Source organism: Adiantum capillus-veneris, chromosome 24 (genome assembly GCF_014529385.1).
Source record: "Adiantum capillus-veneris isolate H3 chromosome 24, ASM1452938v2, whole genome shotgun sequence".
Taxonomy (NCBI): domain Eukaryota; kingdom Viridiplantae; phylum Streptophyta; class Polypodiopsida; order Polypodiales; family Pteridaceae; genus Adiantum; species Adiantum capillus-veneris.
This window is the reverse complement of record NC_140954.1, coordinates 134,351,400-134,376,141: the sequence shown is the minus strand read 5'-3', so window position 1 is coordinate 134,376,141 and position 24,742 is coordinate 134,351,400. Positions and strand designations below refer to the sequence as shown.

At 43.8% G+C, this 24,742-nt stretch overlaps 1 protein-coding gene across 1 annotated transcript in view; it reads right to left on the bottom strand.

Annotated features, from left to right (window-relative positions):
- Window positions 1–19,789, bottom strand: part of LOC147427183 (pre-mRNA-processing-splicing factor 8A) — a 28,691-nt gene extending 8,902 nt beyond the window's left edge. Inside the window, exons 1-4 of the mRNA XM_086498724.1 lie at window positions 19,351–19,789; window positions 19,120–19,243; window positions 602–694; window positions 76–466 (exon numbers count right to left, since the gene is read on the bottom strand). Of these exons, the coding sequence (XP_086354850.1) occupies window positions 76–466; window positions 602–694; window positions 19,120–19,243; window positions 19,351–19,685 (943 nt within the window). The 5' untranslated portion in view covers window positions 19,686–19,789. The remainder of the gene's footprint in view (window positions 1–75; window positions 467–601; window positions 695–19,119; window positions 19,244–19,350) is intronic.
- Window positions 19,790–24,742: the final 4,953 nt, after the last annotated feature.

The following is a 24,742-nucleotide window of genomic DNA, read 5'->3' as shown; positions in this document are numbered from 1 at the left end:
TGGGAGAGGAACAGAGCTGAAACTTCCACTACACATTTACATATCAGCCAAAGACATGTTAAGAACAAAGCATACCTGGAATACACATATTTAAAGCTTTTGCAGTGAAAAATGACTCCATATCAAACAGATAAAAGTAGTTTCGATCTGTCAAATCTGACAAAAGCTGTCCAGCTAGCCTATACAAAGTTGCCATGATGGGTAGCGACAGTTGCCACCTTTTATAGCTTGGACCATTGATCAACTTGGTCTTGACCAAAGGCTTGTGGTCATAAAACCAGTTATACACAGCAGAATCTTCTTCTTCATCTAGCTCAAGCTGTATTGGTTCCAGTGGATCAACATCAAGCAGATTATCTGCATAATCCAGTGGCGGCTCTTCATCATCAAAAGGTGGAAATCTCATTCGTTTGAAATGCCGCCGATCTCGCTTTTCTCGTCTCATCATAATCCACATGGTTCCCCACTGCAAAGGTCGGTAGTTCTTTGTTAGAACCAAACAGACCGAGATATTACCACGAGATTCTCAATGACAGGATGGAAACACCATTCCAACAAGCTAGAGAACCCAAGAAAAAAACAATCCACGCAAAAGAAGTACCTGTGCCAAAAAAATCGGTTCTACCACCCATGGAATCTCATCAACAAAAGTAATTGCACCAGTAATATGATAGAGTACTCTGACTTCTCGTACCTGCAAACAGGACCAAACGAGTTCCATCAGTATCAAGTCCATAAAGATGTAGAACTCCTCTTGCAGATAGTCAAGGTTCGCCTCTCAACAAGCAGTCCTTACGAGTTATGCCTCTACGTGCAGGCATAGTTGTCGCATTTAAATACATTTGCTATTGTGTTAAAAGTGAAAATTCAAGCATTTGATGCTGTCCCCCACAACCCCGAAAAATCTGGTCATTGTTCAAAAAGGTATCGTAGCCTTGGGCTAGTACTGCACAAAGACTGGAAAGACTAGCGCTAAGAAACCACTTGGATACCAAAGCTTTGAAGCTACTAGTAACTAGGGTTAAACTCGGGCGAAGAGTGACAGCTGGCACACACACCCAGGCTAAATATAGTGCATAGGAATTGCCTAAGCGATAGCAACCTGTATGAACAACCTTAGCGCATAAAAAGGTGAATCTAGTCCTCATTCTACAAAAACGCTTGCACTAAGCAAAACCCTAAAAACTTCACCTCACTCGTACCGAGTACAAAGAGGACTACGTCCTGCAAGAATAAGAATACGGACAATGATATAAACTTCCTCATTTGTACCAAGTACGAAAGTGGTGTATGGCTCAGGATGAGTGATCAGTGAGTGCTCAAGGTTCCTTTTACTGACGGGAAGGGAGAGCCTTCCTTTCTTTCCACTCTATGTACAGTGTGGTGCTAGGAGTGATGCCCTGCACACTACACACTGCTCTCTCTCTCCCCTACGTGCAGTTATGTGATGCCCCACAAGAGGGCTCTTCATTTGACTGATGTACAGTTGTGTGGTTTCATGCTTTTGCGTTGAGGCACAAGTCTCCTTGAGCACGAACAAGGGTAGCTAACTGCTACTCCAAAGCAGGCACCGGTGAGGGTCATAACCTCGCCGTACAGGGTCGTTTTCAGCGCTATGTATGCGCTGTAAATTGACTGTTTTTCAGCCATACGGACGCCAGAACCATTGGGAATAGTGTCCCACTGGCAGAGGACAGTCAAAGGACTGTTTGGGGCTGAAAACAGGGCAAAAACCAGTAAATACAGCGTGCTGAATTTACTGTTTTTGGGCAGGAATCAGAGGGTTTATGCCAGTGGAAGTGAGTTCCGGTAGGGGAATTGGTTTCGCGCAAGTTTTGGGGCTGCTATGCTGCCGAAATTTGGCCAAAACAAGTGGTATCTAGCTGGATACGATAAAGGATTGTCAGGGCTCTACTTTGTAATTTACCCTCTCAAAGTATAAAGAAATTGTCACAAAGTGATGACGTGGCGGACAGCAAAAACCCTAATTTCTGCCAGAAACCCTAAAATTCCTGCAAACCCTAATTTTTGCCAAAAACCCTAAATTCCGGAAATCGCAGAGGCGGATTATTTTTTTTTTTTTTTTAAATGGAAAATGATGAGCGACGCGAATTTTGCTTTTGCTTTTTTTTTATAAAAAAAAGAGAAAAGACTCTCTAAGAGAGAGAGAGAACTGATGCTTTTGATTTTAAAAGCTTTTGGGGCTCTGCTTTTGGGCATCCCTTGTAACCTTTAAATTAGTGGTGAGGGCCTCACTTCTCAGAGCATCTGGACGCAGAGTCTGAGAGTGAAACCCTAACCGCTCTCTTGTACTTTGATGATTGATTAATACAAAAAGAAATACCGAAAGGGGCGCCAGTCTTTGGGGCCAATATCTCTAGGCACGCAACTCCGCCGGGCCAGTGCAAATCTATTGTGATCTGTGAATTGTTTTGAAGTGGTTATTTGGTGCTGTCGCGGTTGATTCTTGACTTGGAGTGTCCAAGTTTGTTACAGTGGTATCAGAGCACGGCCGATTTCTCTTCTACGGGAAATCCGATCCCCGAATTTTTTTCCGCGGCACCTATGGCTTCAAGCAATGATCAGTCGACTCCCTCTGCATCTGGAGATGCGGGCTGGGATCACAACGAAGATTCAGACAGAGAGTATGGCCCGCCTCGGCCTACTCAGGCGGAGCAAAGAGAGATGGAGCGTCGTCAATTGATTGGCGATGCAACAAAGATGATGCTCAATTTTGCCAAGGACCCGAAGATGGCAAAATATATAAACCAAACCTCTTTGAAAGAGGTACAGATGGAGTGGCAGAGAACCACAACACCACTCCCGAAACCCGCTCTCAAGAAACCTTCTGCCTCCAAGAAATATACGGAGAAGGAACTGGAGAACGTGGTTGATGCACGGATTGCTCAACTTTTCGACGTGCAAAAGAAAGACAAAAAGAACGGCAAAAAGCAGAAGAAAGGCACTGACTTCCCGGGATATTTGGGTCGTCGGTCGACATTTGACAAGGCAAAGAAATTGAAGAAGCGCGTAAAGTTTGAAGACCTACCCAATTCTTCTTCTTCTTCTTCTGACAGTTCTTCTAGCTCCTCGGATTAGAGCGAAGAAGACAGAAAAAAGCAAAAAGCGAAGCAAGACACAAAGCTTCGGAAAGGGCAAGAAGAAGGCTACATCTCGCCCAGAGACTGACAGTTCTACTGAGGACTCGTCTACAAACAACTCAGATTTCGATGACGGAAAGTTTATGCGAACAAGAAGAATTTTTACAAAGCCAACCAGTATGACTTTCTCGAAGATAAAAGCAAGAAAGTCCGAGAGTTTAAGGAAGGTGGCCACTCGATCAAGTTTGATACTTTTTCAGGATACTCGGATGCTTCGAAGGCTGTGTCTTTTTTCAGCAGTTTGACATCGCTTTCGCGGGAGGACACTATTCAGAGCACTCCAAGATTCGGAGAGCTGCCTCTTACTTTAAGGGGAATGCTCGTACTTGGTGGTCCACGCTTCTATTAAGCAAGACTGTGCCAGTTACATGGCTGAAATTCAAGAGGCTTTTTATTTCTTCTTGGTTGACTCAAGAGTTTGAGCGAGATATACGAGCTGCTTGGAACCATCTCCGGATGACCAAGAGCGATACAGTGAATTCTTATTGTGAAAGATTATGGAGCTCTTTTCTACCCGCCTCTTCATTCAAGAAGATCTCGTTCAGAGAACAGATTGAGCGGTTTACCTTGGGTTTACCTACAGAGATCCGAAATCACTGCTTGGAACAGAAGTCAGCTTCTGTTCAGGAGTTGATGAGTCATGCGAAGCGGGGCTTTGCCATTCACTCTGGCAGTCTGACCTACCCCACAGATGAGGCCATGACAGAACGAGCCGAATAGACTTCTGGGAATGAAAGTAGAAAGAAAAAGAGCAACCCAGAGAAAAAAAAGGATGCACGACCCAAGCTTACTCCTGAGGAGAGAGCTCGCTTCATCCGAGAGGGGAAGTGCTTTGGATGCGGGGAACATGGACATATCTCCGCGAAGTGCCCTGATAAGGCACAGAAAGAACAGAATGATAAAGACGACGACAGGTCTGAGAGTTCGAGAGCAGCTGAGGAATGTGGCAGAAAAGGCAAATAGAAAAGCAGAACTGGTACCACATGGCGTGGGACTTGCACCGAATCAAATGAATGAAAGTACAAACTTTGCCGTTTTTTTCGGGGCAAAGTGAAGGATCAGGAAGCTCTTTTGAAGGAGCCAAGGCCAACTTCTTTTCACTTGGAATTGGCGGCTCGATTTGGAACTACGCCCGACAGACTGACGCCACAGGCGGAGGTAGTTCAACTGGCACCCGGATGAGATGTTGCCATTACACCGAGCATTGGCAAACTTCGTTTGCAATGACAGGGGTGTTCAAGGCACGCGAGTGACGTTCTAGTCGGGATCCCTTGGTACCACAAGAACTACGCCGTGGTTGACTACCGGGCCAAGAAAGCGACTTTGATAAATGAAGGGCTTAGAGCTTGTACTTGATGAACTTCAGTTTTCTTACTCATTCTTTTGGGAGAACTGAACGATGGATAAAGGTTGAATATGTTTTGACCTGAAGAAAAGAACGCCAAGATTTTTTTTCTCCACGCTCATGCCGATTGCTTTTGAGAGGGCCTGAAGATCATACCATTGATCTGATATCTAGAAGCACGCCACCGAATCGGCCACCTTATCGTGTGAGCCGAGTACAGAATGAAAAGATTATGAACCCAGTGAAAGACCTCTTGGAAAAGGGTCTTCTCCAGCCTAGTACTTCACCGTATTGCTCTCCAGTGTTGTTGGTTTTGAAGAAAGACGGATCTTGGAGAATGTGCATCGATTATAGCACTCTCAACGAAATCACCATCAAGAACAGATTTCCGATTCCTAGGATCGATGATATACTCGACAGGTTACAGGGATCCTCGTGCTTTAGCAGGATTGACTTGAAGAGTGGATATCATCTGATCAGGATAGCGCCAGGAGATGTCTACAAGACAGCTTTTCGGACGACTTTTGGGTTATTTGAGTTTTTGGTGATGCCTTTTGGCTTAACCAATGCTCCTGCGACATTTAACCGGATGATGGATAGGATTTTTCGAGAGTAAAGGCTATTAATATGTTGGCACTTTCTTTGACGACATCATTGTTTTCTCGAAGAATGAGGCAGAACACAGAGATCATCTGCTTCAAGTCTTCCAGGCATTACGAGATCACACGCTAGTGATTAATGCAAAAAAAAAAAGTGAATTTTTTCCTACTAGAGATACACTTTTTGGGACACATTGTGTCAGCAGCAGGAGTGCAAATGGACCCGGCCAAGATAGAGACTATCCGTGATTGGCCCGATTTGAGGAATGTCCATAAAGTTGGAAGCTTCTTGGGACTGTGTTCGTACTACAGGCGGTTCATACGAAAGTTTGCAGAGGTTGCTTCCCCTTTGCATACCTTGGCACAGAAAGGAGTACCTTTTTCGTGGGGACCCACAGAGGTGACTGCCTTTCGGACATTGAAAGAGAAATTGACTACGGGACCTATTTTGACTTTGCCGGACTTGCAGAAGTCGTTTGAAGTATATTGTGATGCTTGTGGTCGTAGTCTGGGTGCGGTCTTGATGCAAGAAGGCCATGTCATAGCTTGCGAGAGCCGTTTGTTCTCTAGGCCGGAGATGACAGCACAGATCTATGGGAAAGAGCTTTTGGCGATTATCCACGCTCTTGCTCAGTGGCGGCATTACCTACTCGGAGCGGATTTCACTGTCTTTACAGACCATCAGAGTTGGCGCTACTACTTCTTGTCATAGAAGCAGCTTTCGGAAAAGCAGATGCGGTGGACGAACATCTTGTCATAGTTCCACTTCCAAATTGTCCATGTGCAGGGACAGAAGAATGTGGTGGCAGATGCTTTGTCTCGAAAACCGTTGGTTCTGGCTATTTCCGCGATACATCATAGGAGCTTCGAGGATATGGTCGATCAGTATGCCACAGATACAGATTTTGCAGATAATTTCACACGGATACGAGATGGGGAGACAATAGCGGGATACTCCCTTCGGGAAGGCTACTTGATGAAAAAGACTATGTTGTGCGTTACACAGCCGTTGAGGGAAAAGGTTATGACTGATTGCCACTGTCCACCTTTTACGGGTCACCGCGGCATTGCTACCACCATGAAAGGGGTAGAGAGAGATTTCTTTTGGCCGAGACTGAAGAAGGATATGGAAGAGTTTGTGCGCAGTTGCTTGGTATGCCAGAAGGTCAAGTTTGACAGGCATAAGGCACAAGGATTGTTACAGCCTTTACCCATACCCACCCGCCCCTGGGAAAATATTGAAATGGATTTCATTTTTTTTTATCTCCCGAGAATACAGAATGATCACGATGATTTTCCGATTACATGGTACGCCTGAGACGATTGTCTCCGACAGAGACCCCAGATTTATGAGTTTGTTTTGGAAGGCAATTTGGGAGAACATTGGCACGCGGTTGCAATTCTCGTCATCGTTCCACTTGCAGAGTGACGGGCAATCTGAGATTGCCAATTCAATGATTTTAGATTTATTGAAGTCTTGTATCTCGCATCAGAAGACTCAATGGGAAAAGAACTTACCTTTGGTGGAATTTGCCTACAATAACACGATACACTCTTCGACGGGCAAGACGCCATGTGAGATTGTTGAAAGTGCTGCGAAGGTTCCATCCTTCCTGAGCACGAAAGATTAGAAATTTGAAGCGGATGAATATTCGCGAGATTTGGATACGGCTTTTGCCAAGGTTCGCGAGACTTTGCAGGAGTCTCAAGAACGACAAAAAAAGGCAGCGGATCACCATCGTCGCGACTGGAAACTGAAGGAGGATGATTGGGTGCTCTTACTTTTGAGAAGGCACGCCTAAGAACGAAAAAGGGAAAGGAGAGGCTTTTTCCAAAGCTTAGTATGTGATACTACGGACCTTTCCAGATTACTGACAAGATAAATGATGTCTCCTTCCGATTGAAACTGCCAGATACTTGGAGGATTCACAATGCATTGCATGTGAGTCTCTTGAAACCTGTTAAGGGTGATGTGCCTGATGATGGGGAGCCTGATGAGCAACCCAAAGTGGAAGAAAACGAGGAGATCCTTGTTCCTGAACAGATTTTGGCACATAATGATACGAAGAAAGGTAAAGTCCGAAGGCGGTTCTTGGTTAAGTTCAAGAACTTTCCTCCATTTGATGCGAAGTGGATGGAGGAGGAGGACCTAGCAGATACTCCTCGGATTGTGAAACTTTACCTCGATGTTTTGGTTTAGCATAGTCTACTCCAAACGGAACCCAGAATTCAGCTTGGCCGGAGATCTGGTGCAGTGGGATGCACAAGAGGGGAGTCACTCCGCTCCTTTGTCAACAGATGCCTCGATTTTGATACTAAAGTCACTGATGTCTCTTTGAGCTTCAGGGATACTGAGAGCTGACAGTATTCTGCTGGATGACTTTATGAAATGGAATTCCTGATTATGATACTGATTTGTTCTTGACTTCTTGTGAGTGCAAGAACTGATAGCCGAAATGACTGCAGCATTTTGGTCTACTTGATCTCGAATAGACATCGTTGCAATAGGGGTTAGTCAATCGGACATCGATGAGGTCCAGATTGGACCTAGATGTGATTGCTAGCTACATTGCCGATAAATCATGGTCTAAGATCCGAATGAATGTTGAATGTCATGTGATGTCCTGTGATGTCTGGTGATGTCCTGTGATGTCGTGTGATGTGACTGTCGATTTTGTACATGTGCTAGATGTGTGTTCCTAGTACGTAGGTACTGACAGTCAGTGTCTGCTAAGACGGTTTATGGCTTTTGTCGGTTTTGCAGGCGTAATCGCGATCGATTACAATGCTTTCAAGAGGGGGGTATGTCACAAAGTGATGACGTGGCGGACAGCAGAAACCCTAATTTCTGCCAGAAACCCTAAAATTCCTACAAACCCTAATTTTTGCCAGAAACCCTAAATTCCGGAAATCGCAGAGGCAGATTATTTTTTATTTTTTTTAAAAATGGAAAATTATGAGCGACGCGAATTTTGCTTTTGCTTTTTTTTTTTTTTTTTTTAAAAGAGAAAAGACTCTCTAAGAGAGAGAGAGAACTGATGCTTTTGATTTTAAAAGCTTTTGGGGCTCTGCTTTTGGGCATCCCTTGTAACCTTTAAATTAGTGGTGAGGGCCTCACTTCTCAGAGCATCTGGACGCAGAGTCTGAGAGTGAAACCCTAACCGCTCTCTTGTACTTTGATGATTGATTAATACAAAAAGAAATACCGAAAGGGGCGCCAGTATTTGGGGCCAATATCTCTAGGCACAGAACTCCGCCGGGCCAGTGCAAATCTATTGTGATCTGTGAATTGTTTTGAAGTGGTTATTTGGTGCTGTCGCGGTTGATTCTTGACTTGGAGTGTCCAAGTTTGTTACAAAAATACCGAAAGGGGCGCCAATTTTGGGGCCTACAGGTTGTCAGCCTCTGCTCGGAGCATTCTAGCTTTCGAGCCGTGTGTGTGCTTAAGTGTTAATTCCCATCACAGGTTTCCTTTGCATGTTCTCTCTGTGTGTGTCTAAAGTAAAGAATTTCGGGTGAAAGCCAAAGCCTACCGCCCCACGGGCCGGTTTCAGAGAGCGAGCACCCGCGGGAGTTGTACTTTGCTCAAAGATTAATATAAAAAAGAAATACCGAAAGGGGCGCCAGTCTTTGGGGCCAATACCTCTGGGCACAGAACTCTGTCGGGCCGTGTCAACTCTCTCTCTCTCTCTCCCCATTAAAGTTCAGTGATTATGAAGTTTCTATTCAGTGTTTTCAAGTGAATCTCTGCTGTGTCGTGACCGAATCTTGACTTGGGGTGTCCAAGTTTGTTATAGTGGTATCAGAACACAGTCTCTCTCCCCATTAAAGTTCAGTGATTATGAAGTTTCTGTTCAGTGTTTTGAAGTGAATCTCTGCTGTGTCGTGACCGAATCTTGACTTGGGGTGTGCAAGTTTATTGCAGTGGTATCAGAGCACAGAAAGATTCTTCTTCTACGAAGGATCCGATCCTTTTTGCAGCACACGTAGCCTTTTGTGAAAGAATCTTTGTGTCCCGACCCCGAACTTATTAGCGACTCCCACCCTTCATACATTGCGCATCAGGCAAAAGGAAAGTTGAAATCCGGCATAGGAATTGAGGAAAAGAATGAAGAGTTGGACAGATTCGTGGTGGAAAATTTTGCAGGAACGAAGCACCAACGTCAATTGCAAGTTGACACGTCTGTGAAAAGATTGATCAAGTACTCCATAGACCCGAGACTTGCGAAACACTTGAAGAATTATCCGATTGATAAAATTTACTCAAGATGGCGTGTGGCCATTGCCTCTCTTCTCAGGTCGGAAGGAAAGCCGAAAGGACAGACGAGTGCAGAAAAGCGAAACCTGTACTCACAGAAAGAGATGGACAAGAACTCTTGAAAGAAGATGAACCAAAGGACTACCGAAAGATAAACTTGAGAGTTACAGAGCAGCAGCCAAGTGCAGAAGAAAAAGGAAAGGTGAAAGCAAAACTGGTACCACATTGCATGGAGCCCAACCCGAACTTTGTCGCACATGGGGCAAAGTGAAAGATCAGGAAGCCCTCATTTTCTTTGATGGAGGAGCCAAGGCAAACTTCTTTTCACTTGAATTTGCGGCTTGACTTGGAATTACGCCCGACAGGCTAAGGCCACAGGTGGAGGCAGTTCTAGCGGCACTCGGACCGGATGTTGCCATCACACCGATCATTGGCAAACTTCGTTTGCAATGTCAGCGGTGTTTAGGGCACGAGGACTTTTATATCATGCCTTTGGAAGGGTGTGATGTCCTCCGAGGAACCCCTTGGTACCACAAGAACAACGTCATCATTGACTATCACCCTAAGAAAGCGACTTTGACAAATGAAGAGCAAGGAGATTGTACTTGATGAAATTCAATTTCTTTACTCGAATTTCTTGAGAGAACGACAAGATTTCTGCAATAGGGACTGATTGTTTCTCTGAAGGCGTACAAAGCGGGTTGGCCTCCTTTACGTCGTGAAGATCACCCGATTGATTCCTGGTAGTACACCACCGAACCGGCCACCTTACAAAGTTAGCCGAGGCCAAAATAAAGAAACAATGAACCAGAACAGATTTCCACATTACGAGGATCGATGATATACTCGACAAACTTCAGAATTCGACTTGTCAAATTGATGTGAAGAGTGATTATCATGAGATCTATATTGACAGCTTTCAAGAGGACCTTTTAGAGTACTGATCATTTGTGGGTTTTCCAGACACTTGAGGAAGCATAAATTGCTTATAAATGTGAAAAAGAGCCAATTTTTCTTGCCTGAGATACATTTCTTGGGACACATCGTCTTAGCAGAATGCGATTGGCCTGACTTGAAGAATGTTCATGAAGTTAGAAGCTTCTTGGACTTGTGTTCTTACTACCGGCGGTTCATTCGGAAGCTTGCAGAGGTAGCTTCCCCTTTGCACGTATTGACTCAGAAAGGAGTCTCTTTCTCGTGGGGACCGACAGAGGTGGTTGCCTTTCAGACACTTAAGGAAAAACTGACTACGTGACCAATGTTGGCTTTGCCAGAGTTGCAAAAGCCATTCGAAGTTTATTGTGATGCTTGTGGTCGTAGTCTGGGAGCCGTCTTAATGCAAGAAGGCCATGTGATTCCATTCGAAGTTTATTGTGATGCTTGTGGTCGTAGTTTGGGAGCCGTCTTAATGCAAGAAGGCCATGTGATTGCCTATGAAAGCAGATTGTTTTCAAGGCCAGAATTGACAGCACAGATTTATGAGGGGCAGTGATCCATGCTCTTACTTAGTGGCGACAATATCTACTCGGAGCCGATTTCACGGTCTTTACTGATCATCATCAGAGTTTACGCTACTTTTTGTCACAAAAGCAGCTTTCGGAAAAGCAGACGCGGTGGGCTAGCATCTTGTCACGGTTTCACTTTCAGATTGTCCATGTTCAGGGATAACTTAGTGGCAGATGCTTTGTTTCGGAAGCCCCTCGTCTTGGACTTTACCGATGTTTTTAGTTGGATACACTTGATGAGGAAAACAATGTTGTGTGTTACACTGCCTTAGAAAGAAAAGGTTGGCACTCTTACTGTCCACCATTTACGGGTCACTGCGGTATCGACACCACCTTGAAGGGGTGGAGCATTATTTCTTTTGGCCACGTCTCAAGAAGGATGTGGGCAACTTTGTTTGCAGTTGTTTGGGATGCTAGAAGGTCAAGTTTGACAGGCATAAGGCACAAGGATTACTACAGCCTTTACCCATTACACCCGCCCTTGGGAAAGTATTGCAATGGATTTCATCATTGGTCTCCCGAAGACACAAAATGGGCATGACAGCCTTTGGACGGTCATCAACAGATTCAGTAAGCACGCTCACTGCTCTGCACTAAAGAAGACAGTTAAGCCCCATCCTTTGGCGAAACTGTTCGGTTATATGGCATGTCTGAGTTCATTGTTTCGGACAAAGATCCCCGGTCTACTAGTTGTTTTGGACGGCAATCTAGGAGAACATTGGCACGTGGTTGCAGTTCTTGTCCTCGTCCCACCCGCAGACAGATGGGCAATTTGAAATAGCCAATTCAATGGTTTTGAATTTGTTGTAGTCTTCTTCTTCAAATCACAAGACAGAATGGAAAAAGTATTTGCCCTTGGTGGAATTTTCCTACGACGACACACGGAAGGCGCCATTTGACATGTTCGAGGGTGCTAGGAAGCTTCTTCAATTTCAAAGCACCTTAAGACAAGATTCTTTTGAAAAAGATTTTTGAAACAAAGTCTATAAACCATGGAAGGCCATCTAGCCGTTTAAAGGAGGAGAGCTCGTCCTCTTTTGACAATGATCAGATCAACAAGAAAACCAAGGAGTTCAAGGAAGGGAGTCAGGCCACGACACCCATCGAGCCCTTGAGTTTGTACAACAGTTTGACGTCACCTTTTTTAGAGAGGGATTCTCAGAACATTCTAGGGAGCGAAAAGCGGCATCTTACTCTATTGTTAAGCAGAGAAACACATGCGGCGTGGGTTTTTTTTTTTAAATCACGTCAACTTGGATATTAGATGAATATGCAAGAGATGTCATCACGCCTTGGCATCACTTGCAAATGACAAAGAAAGATACACTGGATGACTATTGCCAAAGGTTTTGGGATACTTGTGAAAGATTCTTTTGAAAGACCAAATTGAATGGTTTTGCTATGATTTGCTAAAGAGATTCAAGGTTATGCTTTAAACCAAAAGTCTGACTCCATTCAGAGACTTATGGGACATGACTAAGCAACGATTTGGAATGCATGCCGGCTCATTGACTTATGGGACATGACTAAGCAACGATTTGAAATGCATGCCGGCTCATTGACTTATGCGACGGGCACGATAGTATCCACCTCAAAAAGGCAAGAGTCTGCCAGTGAAGACAATGAATCAAGGGAACCAGATGACAGCTCATCACCGGATTTTGGAGAATCAAAGGGTTCCGACAAACTAAGGAAACCACATGCAAGTTCATCAAAGGATCCCAGAGAAAGAGGAACCACATGATAGTGCGTCTTAGGGTTCCGATGATTGACTCTGACGTGCCAATGGACAAGGAAAGCGAAAACAGGTCCCAGGGCACAACGAAAGAAAGAAAAAAGGAAATCAACCGGTAGATCAAAACATTACCCGGCCCAGGATAAGATTTTTGAAGCTGATTAGTACACGAGGGACTTGGACACTGCTTTTGCCAAGGTCCATGAGGCTTTAGAGAAGTCTCAAGAACGACATAAGAAGGCAGATCGACATCGTCGAGACTTGAAATTAAAGAAAGACGATTGGGTGCTCTTACGTTTTGAGAAGGCACGCCTAAGGAAACGAAAGGGAAAGGATCAGCTTTTTCCAAAGCTTAGCTTGAGGTATTGTGGCCCTTTCCAAATTATAGAAAAGATAAATGATGTCTCCTTTCGACTCAAGCTACCCGATACTTGGAAGATTCACAGTGCGAGTCTCTTGAAACCTTTTAAAGGTGACGTGTCAGTTGATGGGGAGCCTAATGAGCAATCCAAAGTGCAGAGAGCGAGGAGATACTCGTTCCTGAACAGATTTTGGCACACAAGGAAAGAAAGATGAAAGGTTGATTCACGATTCTTGGTTAAATTCAAGAACTATCCAGCATAGGGTGAATCTGGTGCAGCGAGTTTGCACGAGGGGAGTCACTTCCCTCCTTTGTCAACAGATTACCTCGATTTGATTAAGGTCATTGATGTCCCTTTGGGTTTCAGGGATACTAATGGGCTAACAGTATTCTGTTGAATGACTTTATGAAACGGAATTCCCGAAATTGAATATGATTGATTTGTGCTCTCTCACTTGACTTGTTTGAGTGCAGGAATTGAAAGACGAAATGACTACAGCATTTCAGTCTCATAAATCTCTATAGACATGATCACAATAAGGATTAGATAATCGGGCATCAATGAGGTCCGAATTCGATCTAGATGCGATTACTAAATACGTTGCTGACAATCATGGTTTAAGATTTGGAATGAATTTTTCTGTGATTCCTGTGATGTCGAGTGATGTCCTGTGATGTGACTATCGTTTTGTACTAGTACTAGATGTGTCGTGTCTAGTGTGTCGGTACTAACAGTTAGTGTCTACTACGACACTTTATGGCTCTGTCTGTTTTGCAGGTGTAATCGAGGGCGATGACAATTCTTTCAAGAGGGGGGTATGTCACAAATTGATGACGTGGCAATGCCCGGACACACTCACAAGTGATGACGTGGCTTGATTGTACGGACGCCCGGAATATGCGCTGGCAGATTGTACACACCCGGAAAACACGCTGACTGGCTGATGTGGCACACTAGAAGCCCGAATTTTGCGCTAACATGCTGACGTGGTAGACAGTGCGGATTTTCGCTTTTTACGCTGACATGCTGACGTGGCACTTATACGGATTTCCGCTGACTCCTTTTGCTGGCAGATTTTAGCAAGTTGCTTTTGGGAAGCTTGCTTTTGAGTTTAATGCTTTTGGGGCTCTGCTTTTAGCATCCCTTGTAAACCTTTATAAGTGACCCAAGGAGCTCACTTCTCAACATCTGGACGCGGAGTCTAAGAGCGAGCACCCACGGGAGCTCTACTTTGCTCAAAGATTAATATAAAAAATAAATACCAAAAGGGGCGCCAGTCTTTGGGCCCAATACCTCTAGGCACGGAACTCCGTCGGGCCGTGCCGACTCTCTCTCTCTCTCTCTCTCTCTCCGTTAAAGTTCACTGATTATGAAGTTTTTGTTCAATGTTTTGAAGTGAATCTCTGCTGCGTCGCAACCGAGTCATGACTTGGGGTGTTTAAGTTTGTTACACACGGCACAAGAAGGCAGCAGATAGACATAGACACGACTTGAAGTTGAAGAAAGATAATTGGGTGCTCTTACGTTTTGAAAAGGAAACAATCTCAGATTGCCCACTTGTCTGCGAATGGAATGATGATGAGAACTGCAACTGCACCCTTCAAGGTGGTATCTATGTCGCGGTAGCCCGTAAAAGGTAGACGATGGCACTCTGTCAAGACCTTTTTCTTCAAAGGTTGTGTAACACACAACATCGTTTTCCGCATCCAATAGCCGTCCTATATGGAATAGCCTGACACTGTCTCCCCATTCTGTATCCAAGTAAAAATGTCAACAAAGTCGAGATCTGCGGCGTACTGGTCAACCATATCCTCGAAGCTTCGGTAATGAATCGCGGAAATAGCCAGAACCAAGGGCTTCCGTGACAATGCATCTGCCACTAAGTTCTTATGTCCATGAACATGGACAATCTGGAAGTGAAATTATGACAGGATGTTAGCACATCGCATCTACCATTCCGAAAGCTGCTTATGTGACAAGAAGTAGCGTAAACTCTGATGATCCGAAAAGACTGTAAAATCAGCTCCAAGTAAATAGTGTCGCCACTGTGTAAGAGCATGGATCATTGCCAATAGCTCTCTCTCATATATCTCTGCTACCAACTCTGGCCGTGAGCTCTCGTAAGCAATGACATGGCCTTCTTGCATCAAAACTAATCCCACATTACAACCACAAGCATCACAATAAACTTCAAATGGTTTTTGCAAGTCTAGCAAAGCCAACACTGGTCCATTGATCAATTTCTCTTTGAGCGTCTGAAAAGGGTCACCTCTATCAGTCCCCACGTAAAAGGGACTCCTTTGAGTTAGTAAATGCAAAGTGAAGCTCTCTACAAACTTTCAAATGAACCGTCGATAGTAAGAGCACAAGCCCAAAAAGCTTCGAACTTCGTGAACATTCTTAAGTTCGGGCCAATCGCGGATAGTCTCAATTTTGGCCGAGTCCATCTACACTCCTATTGAGACAATATGCCCCAAGAAATGTATCTCTAGTAAGAAAAACTTACTCTTTTTGGCATTGATGACCAATCTATGTTTCTGCAATGCCTGAAAGACCTATAGCAAATGATAATTGTGCTTTGCTTCAATCTTGAAGAAAACTATAATGTCGTCAAAGAAAGTGCCCACAAAAGATCGATACTCTAAGAAAATTCTATCCATCATCCGATTAAATGTTTTTGGAGCATTCATGAGTCCAAAAGGAACCGCCAAATATATTCATATAAACCAAAAGTTGTCCGAAAACTTAAAAGCTGTCTTGTAGACATCCCTCGGAGCGATTCGGATCTGATGATATCCACTTTTCAAATCAATTTTGCTGAAGCAAGAGGATCCATGAAGTCTGTCGAGAATATCATCGATCCTTGGAATAGGGAATCCGTTCTTGATGATGATTTTATTGAGAGCTCTATAATCAATGCACATTCTTCAAGATCCGTCTTTCTTTAATACTAGCAAACCGTAGAACAGTAAGGCAAAGCTCGGCACAATTGAAAAGGCTCGATATGAAGACGACCACTTTCTCTATGTACAAGTCTAATTGTTGATAGGTGTAGAGGCTACATGATCTTGATAACTAGCTTCCTGTAAACTCCATCTCTCCTCTACTGCTATCAACTCTGAGACACAAGGGCTGGATAGAGTATGGCAAAGAGGATGAAGAACACTGCAACTGACACGTGGGAAAATTCACAATACTTCTCGATATTATTGATACTTCATGGCTTCAAGACTCAGAACTAGAAGAACAACACTCATACAATACTAGCTATATACTAGCTCTATAAAAAATAAAATCGTTAGATACTTTACGAGATTTCCCAAAAAAAAAAACCCTATGCACGTAGCTTCGCCATGACTCCCCTTCCTCTGCACGCCTTTGTGAGTTATCATCAACAACCGAGCGCCATCCCTTTGGTACATGGCCAAGCATTCTCCTCTTCTCGGGTGTGTGTGTGTGTGTATGTGTGTGTGTGTAATAATAAGAAGAGGAAAATGGTATAACCTTTCTATCACCCAAGTGTGGTAGATTGGTTATGCCATTTCCCTCTTGAATGATGGGTCTTATTCAACTCTCCTCGTCAGATAGATCTTTAAGGTCTCTTGGGATAGTTCCCTACAACGTTAAAATTCTCTCTCTCTCTCTCTCTCTCTCTCTCTCTCTCTCTCTCTCTCTCTCTCTCTCTCTCTCTCTCTCTCTCTCTCTCTCTCTCTCTCTCTCTCTCTCTCTTTCAGTAATCTCTGGATGTGCACCCTCCATCCCCCTCACAAGGGCAGAGATTACCAGGCTCATCGGACAGGACTTGATTCAATTGGATACGAAGAGAACATGGATACAACCTACACATGAGCTAGGTACGAGGATGACTTTCTATAGAGAGCATCTTCTCCGACTCACAGAGGATGCTTTTGTGATCAGACCAGGATACATGGATACTCATCTATCCCACGGGATACGATGTGCTATTGGTCAGATACGCACATCCTCACATCAGCTAGAGTTCGAGACAGGCAGATTTAGAGGAGTACCCGCTGAGTCCAGGATTTGTCACGTGTGCCAAATAGAGCCAGAGACAGAGCTACATTACATATGTCACTGCCCAGCATACTATGAAATACGAGGCCACTTTCACTGTCTATTCAGAGAGGGCTTTGGGCCACTTTCTAGAGTCATGAGACACCAGGATCAGAGATGCCTCGGATTATACTTACTGGAGATTCGCAAACACAAAGAGGACCTCTTGAAGAAGAGATCAGTCACAGACAGAGGAGTTCGAGCAGCCCCCACAGCATAACAACACCAAAGGCACCAGAAGCATACTGCTTGATCGGGCGATATAGTTGGGACGGTCCCGTCGCCCACGGATGAGAGGGCCCTCTCGATATCGACGCAGATTGCGACAGAGGATCCATACCATACTGGCGCGACATAGGAGCCATCCCAGATACTGATGTATATGTATATGATGCCTCGACTGTCAGAGAGCTGCATTGTATCAGCACACCCTTTGTATTCCCTTTGTATCAGCTTTCACCCCACCCCTACCCACTATTTTCTTCTCAGTTCTTTGTACTTTTTGTAACCAGGCCTCGTATTAGATTCACCACATGTAACCTTTTGGTCTCATAGGTCATTTTGGCCAGAGAGCTCCATTGTATCAGCACACCCTTGGTATTCCCTTTGTATCATCTTTCACCCCACCACTACCCACTATTTTCTTTTCAGTTCTTTGTACTTTTGGTCTGGTATTAGATTCACCACATGTAACCTTTTGGTCTCATAGGTCATTTTGGCCTTTTGAAGACGTTAATATTACATTTCACTTCATTACATTTCTCTCTAGATTGGTTACGCCATTTTCCTCTTGAATAAGAGGTCTTGAGTTCAACTCTCCTCATCGGATAGATCCTTAAGGTCTCTTGGGATAGTTTCCTACGACATTAAAATTCTCTTCTTCTCGGGTGTGTGTGGGTGTGTGCTGATAAGAAGAGGAAAATGGTATAACCTTTCTATCACCCAAGTGTGGTAGATTGGTTATGCCATTTCCCTCTTGAATAACGGGTCTTGAGTTCAACTCTCCTCGTCGGATAGATCTTTAAGGTCTCTTGGGATAGTTTCCTACGACGTTAAAATTATTTTCTTCTTCTCCCTCCTCTCTCTCTCTCTCTCTCTCTCTCTCTCTCTCTCTCTCTCTCTCTCTCTCTCTCTCTCTCTCAAAAGAAAGGAACAGGATCGTTGTGACCAAATTCTGCATGGCATACCCTCCTTATGCACAACCTCTGCCGCAAGCAAGGAACAAGATCGCTATGAGCAAATTTTGCATGGCATACCCTCCGTCCTCCTTATGCACGGCCTCATGCAAATTGCAGTTCAGCGCTGATCTTCAATCAATTCGGTGGTCTTAAATTCATTTTAGATTTTATGCAACGAGGTCCAGGATCTTTCAAGATTCGCCTCCTTATTTCCTTTTCAAAATGTGTAAGACATACTCTAGAAACTTTAGAGACTGAGATGTGGATACGAGACGAAGAGACACATACGAATAGCAAATCAATAGTCATGTCCCGTTATGTAAAGACACCTCCTCCAGGAGAATAGTCACATCCTGAGAAAATAACCGAGCCTCTTAATGACCAAACTATCCATCTTTCAATGACATCCATGGTCCGCAGGAAGATAGAAAGCATGTCCATTAGCTAGAGCTAGATGTAATAACAAACAAGAAAATTTCCAAATTTAATTGATCTATCCATTCACATCCAGAGTGAGAAAGAGAGTGAAGGACTTGAAGCCTATGTAGGATGCAAAGCTAGCTGGCCTTGAAAAGAAAATAATTTAGCCATTGAACAGTATTCTTTAATTTTTCTAGCTATCGAGGGCATGGCATTATTTCCTTGTTAGGGTGAGCTCTAATCTGCCATGACAAAAAAATTCATGGGAACACATTTTGAGCAGCAGCAATAAATACACGATCAGGGCAGAATATGTCGTAGTGTATGGATTGGCTGCACAAGGCCTTTGACTATTTCTTGGCCATTGAATAAACATGCTTGAACTATAAGGATAAGTGAATTTGATGAATGCCTTGTTACTCTATTCATGTACAAAACCCCCTACCGCTGATATTGCAGCACACTGTTAGTTGAAAAATTACCTGCTCCCAAGGCATTGGCATGTTCTCAAGAAGCTTGTATACAGCATGTGGCACAAATTTCAAAGCTCCAAGATACACTCGTTTGTCATGCCTGTATTTTTTGGATGACATATCTCCATGATCCCTGTCAACGCAAGATGTGAGATTGTAAAAAACTATGGCAGTAACGACTTGCACATGTCAAAACAAAATCGGATTAGCAAGTAGTCAAACTCAGTCGAAGGAGTCTACCTAATGATCTTTCGAACATGCTCCGGGGGCATGTCTTCCTTTTGAGTTTCGACAAACCCAAATTTCCGTTTCTCTCCATAGCGCTTGGTGTTTAGCTGCATCCACTTGCGTGCCTTCTCCTCCAACTGAGCCTCTGAGTCAACCATGGGTACTTCGGAGCCAGGAACAGGAGGAGGTGGTGGAGGCGGAGGTGCTGGTGGTGCAGGGGGAGGCGGCTGCATGACGTATTGCGGAGGCATGGGAACCTGCGGGGGAGGGTAGTGGTGAGGGAGAGGGGGCTGAGGAGGCAGCGGGGGCATCATGGGAACCCCCGGAGGCCCGTTTGGGTTGTACATGGCTGCCGCGATCAAATGCCTGTTCTTGAGTTGCAGGCTGCAGTGAACCCTCGCAAATTCGAGCGCATCCCCTTTATACTCCGCAGCGAACCGACCTTAATGTTGTGTGTGTTTTGGGGAGGGGGGGGGCGGCTCAAAAAACTTAAAACCCACGATTTGGGTGCTCTATTTTGTTGGATTCCTAAAAACTAAACCCACGATTTGGGTGCTCTATTTTGTTGGATTCCTAAAAACTAGTCTTGCTTGGTTGGCCTTGGCATGGGCTTTATGATGTTAAGATGTGACTAAAAGAAAGTACAGCAATAACTAAGAAAACTAATGAACAAGCAGTGATAAATTCAAAGATTGAAATGTTCTACTGAATTGGATAACGGGTAGTGGTATCGTCCGACTTTGGAACACAAAGGAATCCATTATTGTTGAGCTGCAGTAGAACAACATGAGTAGTTAAACTTATGTGTCATGCAATAAGCAAAAGAGGCACACTGTAAATCAATAGTGCATGTCTATACAAAAGTATGGTGGAGAAGCAACATTGTATCTCCCCAAAATTTGTAAGGAACGAAATCCATGCCATGCCCCGTAGATTGGTTGTGTAGACCAAGCAAATGCATAGTCATAGAGGTTTAGAAGCAGATTACAAACCTTGAAGATTGTTTAAACATATAGTGTTGTCATATCCTTGTATGACTATCCCCACACCTCATTGCCCCTCAGCCCTGACTTGCTTGCTACAGAACTTATTTTGCTCTTGTGAGACTCCCCTGCATTAATGCTCAAGTTTTTTGCCCTTGTCGCTATAGATGGTAGTGTAACCAAGCAACCCCGGCCCAGTCACAGAACTCCACATATGTTGTCAATTCCAATGCCCACACTCACCTTGATAGTGGTGCCACCTTGAATATGCATCTTCTTGAAGTAACCCTCTATTGTGTATCCTATTGACTTGGTACAAATCCTTCTTATGACCCCACATATTTGCCCAGTCAGAAAGAAAATAACTTTGCCTTGGCATTGTTGAAGGAGGAGCCTGTAGGGGATAGGGTTGTCCAGTGATGGCATGTGTGGCACATCAACTAGTGGTATAATCTAGCAATTGTTAAATAATATTGACAATTCAATCGTCCCAAACCCTCCTGTAAGTTTGGCAACGGTGGCCAAAGAAAAGATTATATGAAATGAAGCTAGTGCCATCGAGGTTGTAGTCGAGGAAAAGTATCATTGATGAGGCAATTGTTGATGGAGGAACCATTGTTGATGAACATCATGGTGCATCTATTGGTTGCTACAAGTGAGATGCAAAAAAGTCTACACATTTATACATGGCCTTTGAGTTCTTATCGTGGGCTTGTTGCCAACAGTTGACGTGTTGTGAATAGGGCTTCTTCCCTTGACTTGTCATTGCTTTGTGGCGACAAAACCTGTGAGGCTTGTATGATATTAATCAGCCATGAATATTGGGTTTCGGAGGCAATCTCTCTCTCTCTCTCTCTCTCTCTCTCTCTCTCTTCTCTCTCTCTCTCTCTCTCTCTCTCTCTCTCTCTCTCTCTCTCTCTCACACACACACACACACACACACACACAACTTTCTCGGTGCTAAAGGTAGTGTTCGATGCCTCAACCAAAGGGAAGCCTAGAGCGATACTTCTCGTGGCCTTGTGCCAATGTTTTGGGAAGCCTTAGATCAGTGTCATTAAAGACTATTGAAAAGCATGCATATCTTGTTGAAAAAGTCTATGTTGTGACTATTGGATTGCTTTGAATCAATCAACCTTGAGTATAGTAGCATCAACAGCACAAGGCTATGGTAGTGTCGATCATGTGTCTATTACAGCTTCTACCATCGTGTTGACGCGTTCACGTCTGCCATTATTCTCCCTCTATCTAAAGGGACAAAGAGCCCATGGAAGGCCAAAGCTAAATGCATACTTTTGAGTTTTTGCTCATCCCCAGTGTCACTTTTAGGAGGAAGAACCACATAAAGTCTAGTAAGAAGACTTTTGACAAAGTACTCAGAAAGCTTAGCGCCTTAAGGTTGTCCATGAATGTTTCATGCTCCTCTCTCTCTCTCTCTCTCTCTCTCTCTCTCTCTCTCTCTCTCTCTCTCTCTCTCTCTCTCTCTCTCTCTCTCTCTCTCTCTCTCTCTCTCTCTCTCTGACAAGATTGATGATGAGCTCTGCTAACACTTTGTGATAACATCGCCTTCGTTGATTGATGTGAGGTTGCCAGCAAGAAGGGAGTATATGGTGCTGCACTTTTCAATAATGAATTAATAGTAAGTTAAGACTTTGTCTCCTTTCACTGCTCTTAACTATGGCCGTGTGATTGGGGTTCAATCGCATGGTCTAGATGATGCCAAGCGGCTAGCTTTGGCCTCAAGAATCCAAGGAAGCACATTAGGCTTACCAAGTAACTTGAATCAATCAACCTTGAGTATCATAGCATCAACATCACAAGGTTCTTAACTATGGCCGTGCAATTGGAGTTCACCCACATGGTCTAGATGATGCCAAGCAGCCAGCTCTGGGCTCGAGAATCCAAGGAAGCACATTAGGCTTACCAAGTAACTTCAATCAATCAACCTTAAGTATCGTAGCATCAACATCACAAGGCTATGGCATGGTTGATCATGTGTCTATTGCACCTTCTACCATCATGTGTCAATGCGTTCACATTTTCCACCATGTCTACCATCACCACTGCTTGTGTGTTGTTTATTTTCTTTCAACTTAGCCTCGTGCTCAAGTTTGTTTTGTAGATTTTTTATTCTCCCTCTGTCAGCAGGGACAAAGAGCCCATGGAAGGCAGAAGCTAAATGCGTACTTTTGAGTTTCTCCTTGTCCGCAGTGTTGCTTTTAGGAGGAATAATCGCATAAAGGCTAGTAATCAGAAAGCTTAGCGCCTTAAGTCTGTCGATGAATGTTTCTCTCTCTCTCTCTCTCTCTCTCTCTCTCTCTCTCTCTCTCTCTCTCTCTCTCTCTCTCCTCTCTCTCTCTCTCTCTCTCTCTCTCTCTCTCTCTCTCTCTCTCTCTCTCTCTCTCTCTCTCTCTCTCTCTCTCTCTCTCTCTCTCTCTCTCTCTCTCCCCCCCGAGAGTGTGTGTGTGTGTGTGTGTGTGTGTACAGGACAAGATCGATGACGAGCTATGCTAGCACTTTGTAAGAGAACATCGCTTCAATAATTGATGTGAGGTTGCTGGCAATAAGGGTGTATATGGTGTTGCACCTTTCATTGTTAAATTCATAATAAATTAAGACTTTGTTTTCTTTTCAATGATCTTAACTATGACCCTGCAATTGGGGCTCAATCGCACAGTCTAGACGATGCCAAGCGGCCAGCTCTGGGCTCAAGAATCCAAGGAAGCACATTAGACTTACAAAGTAACCAACCGAACTAGATTGCTTCCTTACTATCAAGTGCGCATACTTGTTGCTTGAAGAGATAGTAGGATAAATGACAGACTAAAATCATCTTTCTATGTCCTAGAATTTTAAGTGTTTCTATTCTCCTTTACAATGGAATTCTGTGTCTGTGCACCCAATTTTAATTTGTTTCTATTCCCCTTTACAGTCTTAAAGCAAAGCAAAGCGACTTGTTTGTACTCCCTGCTTGGCCATTTTCTTGTTAGACTGTATGGTGCATATTTCCTATGAGCGACCATGAAAGAATCACCCTATTAACAACATGCTTTTGGTTGTTAGTTAGTAGCTTTATTCATAGCCCAAAGCATACCTGATAATATTCACATGAGCAATGTTCTTTGAATTGGTTGTAGCCACATTCCATTTGATAAAGTAGTCCATCTTGCTACAACAATGTATTAACTTCCTATGCCATTTGCGGGTGGCAAAGGTCAATCCAAGCTCCTTTTAGAAAATGTCCTTGATAATGGATCCTAATAGCATATTTTCATACATTGTTGTAAATCAATTGACACATCATTTGACAAACTCATTGGTTTCCAATAAAAGAATCATCCACCAAAGTCCAAAGTGTAGTGATTACCCTTGCTTAAAAAGTGGCTTGATCCACACTTGCAAAAGCCTAGGAGGGCAATCTTAGAGTAGTATAAGTTCCCACTTGATATTGGTTACCAATTACCTTGTGTCTCCTCTGAGCTTCGATCACGCTTTTCTTTGTCATGTGTGGCCTAGGTTGGCCTTTACAGTGGTCATGTTATCATATATATACCTACCATAATTAAGCAACTTTATTGTGTTATGTAGAGTTCTACAAAGCTTAGGGTTGTGAACCTTCCACTCTAGGAACTTCTTTAGGTATCTACTTAGTCATCTCTCCTTGTTAGCAACCAATAGTCTTGCTATTTGATTGACTCTATCCATATGATGATGGGCTAGGTTCTGGCTACATTTGACTCTCTTAGGATGGAGTCATAATCGTGAGGGAAAACTATCTTCTTGAGAACTAGATCATTGTCCTTATGGTAAAGGCAATATACAATTAAGGAAAATTTATTACTTTCATGCATCCTTAGACAAGAAGGGTGATACCTCTAATGACTAGGCCATTGTAGATATCCTCATGTCGTAACCCCCTAATGAATCTATCAAGAAATTGGTTATTGTTGAAGCGTTCATTTGGATTACAACGAGAATTCAAATGCTTCAAGCGACTTATAAAGTCTCTCACCGACTCTCCTTCTTCTCGTGGGGCTTTCTGGAGCTGAGAGGCTACACCCCAAAGCACTCCCTCTCATATGTATTCTTTCAAGAACAGTCTTCTAAGAGTAGGGTAAATCGTTTTTTCTTCCACCCTTAGGGCTCTATACCAATCCCCTGCCTTCCCACTTAAGGTTAGGCTTAAAGCATTACTCTTATGCAGGTCATTGTGTTCTCCTAGAGAATCGCATATTTGTTCAAAAACTTCGATATGCTTTCTCACATCCCCGTCTCCACTAAATTTTTGCATGAGCTTGGCTATTTGTACCGCCTTACTTCTAGGCTCTCTATCAGGCGTGTTACGCATATTCTCAGCAATAGATTGACCAATAGCTTGAGCAAATGTTGCCAAGTCACCTAAGTGAGCAGGCACCGTGGGT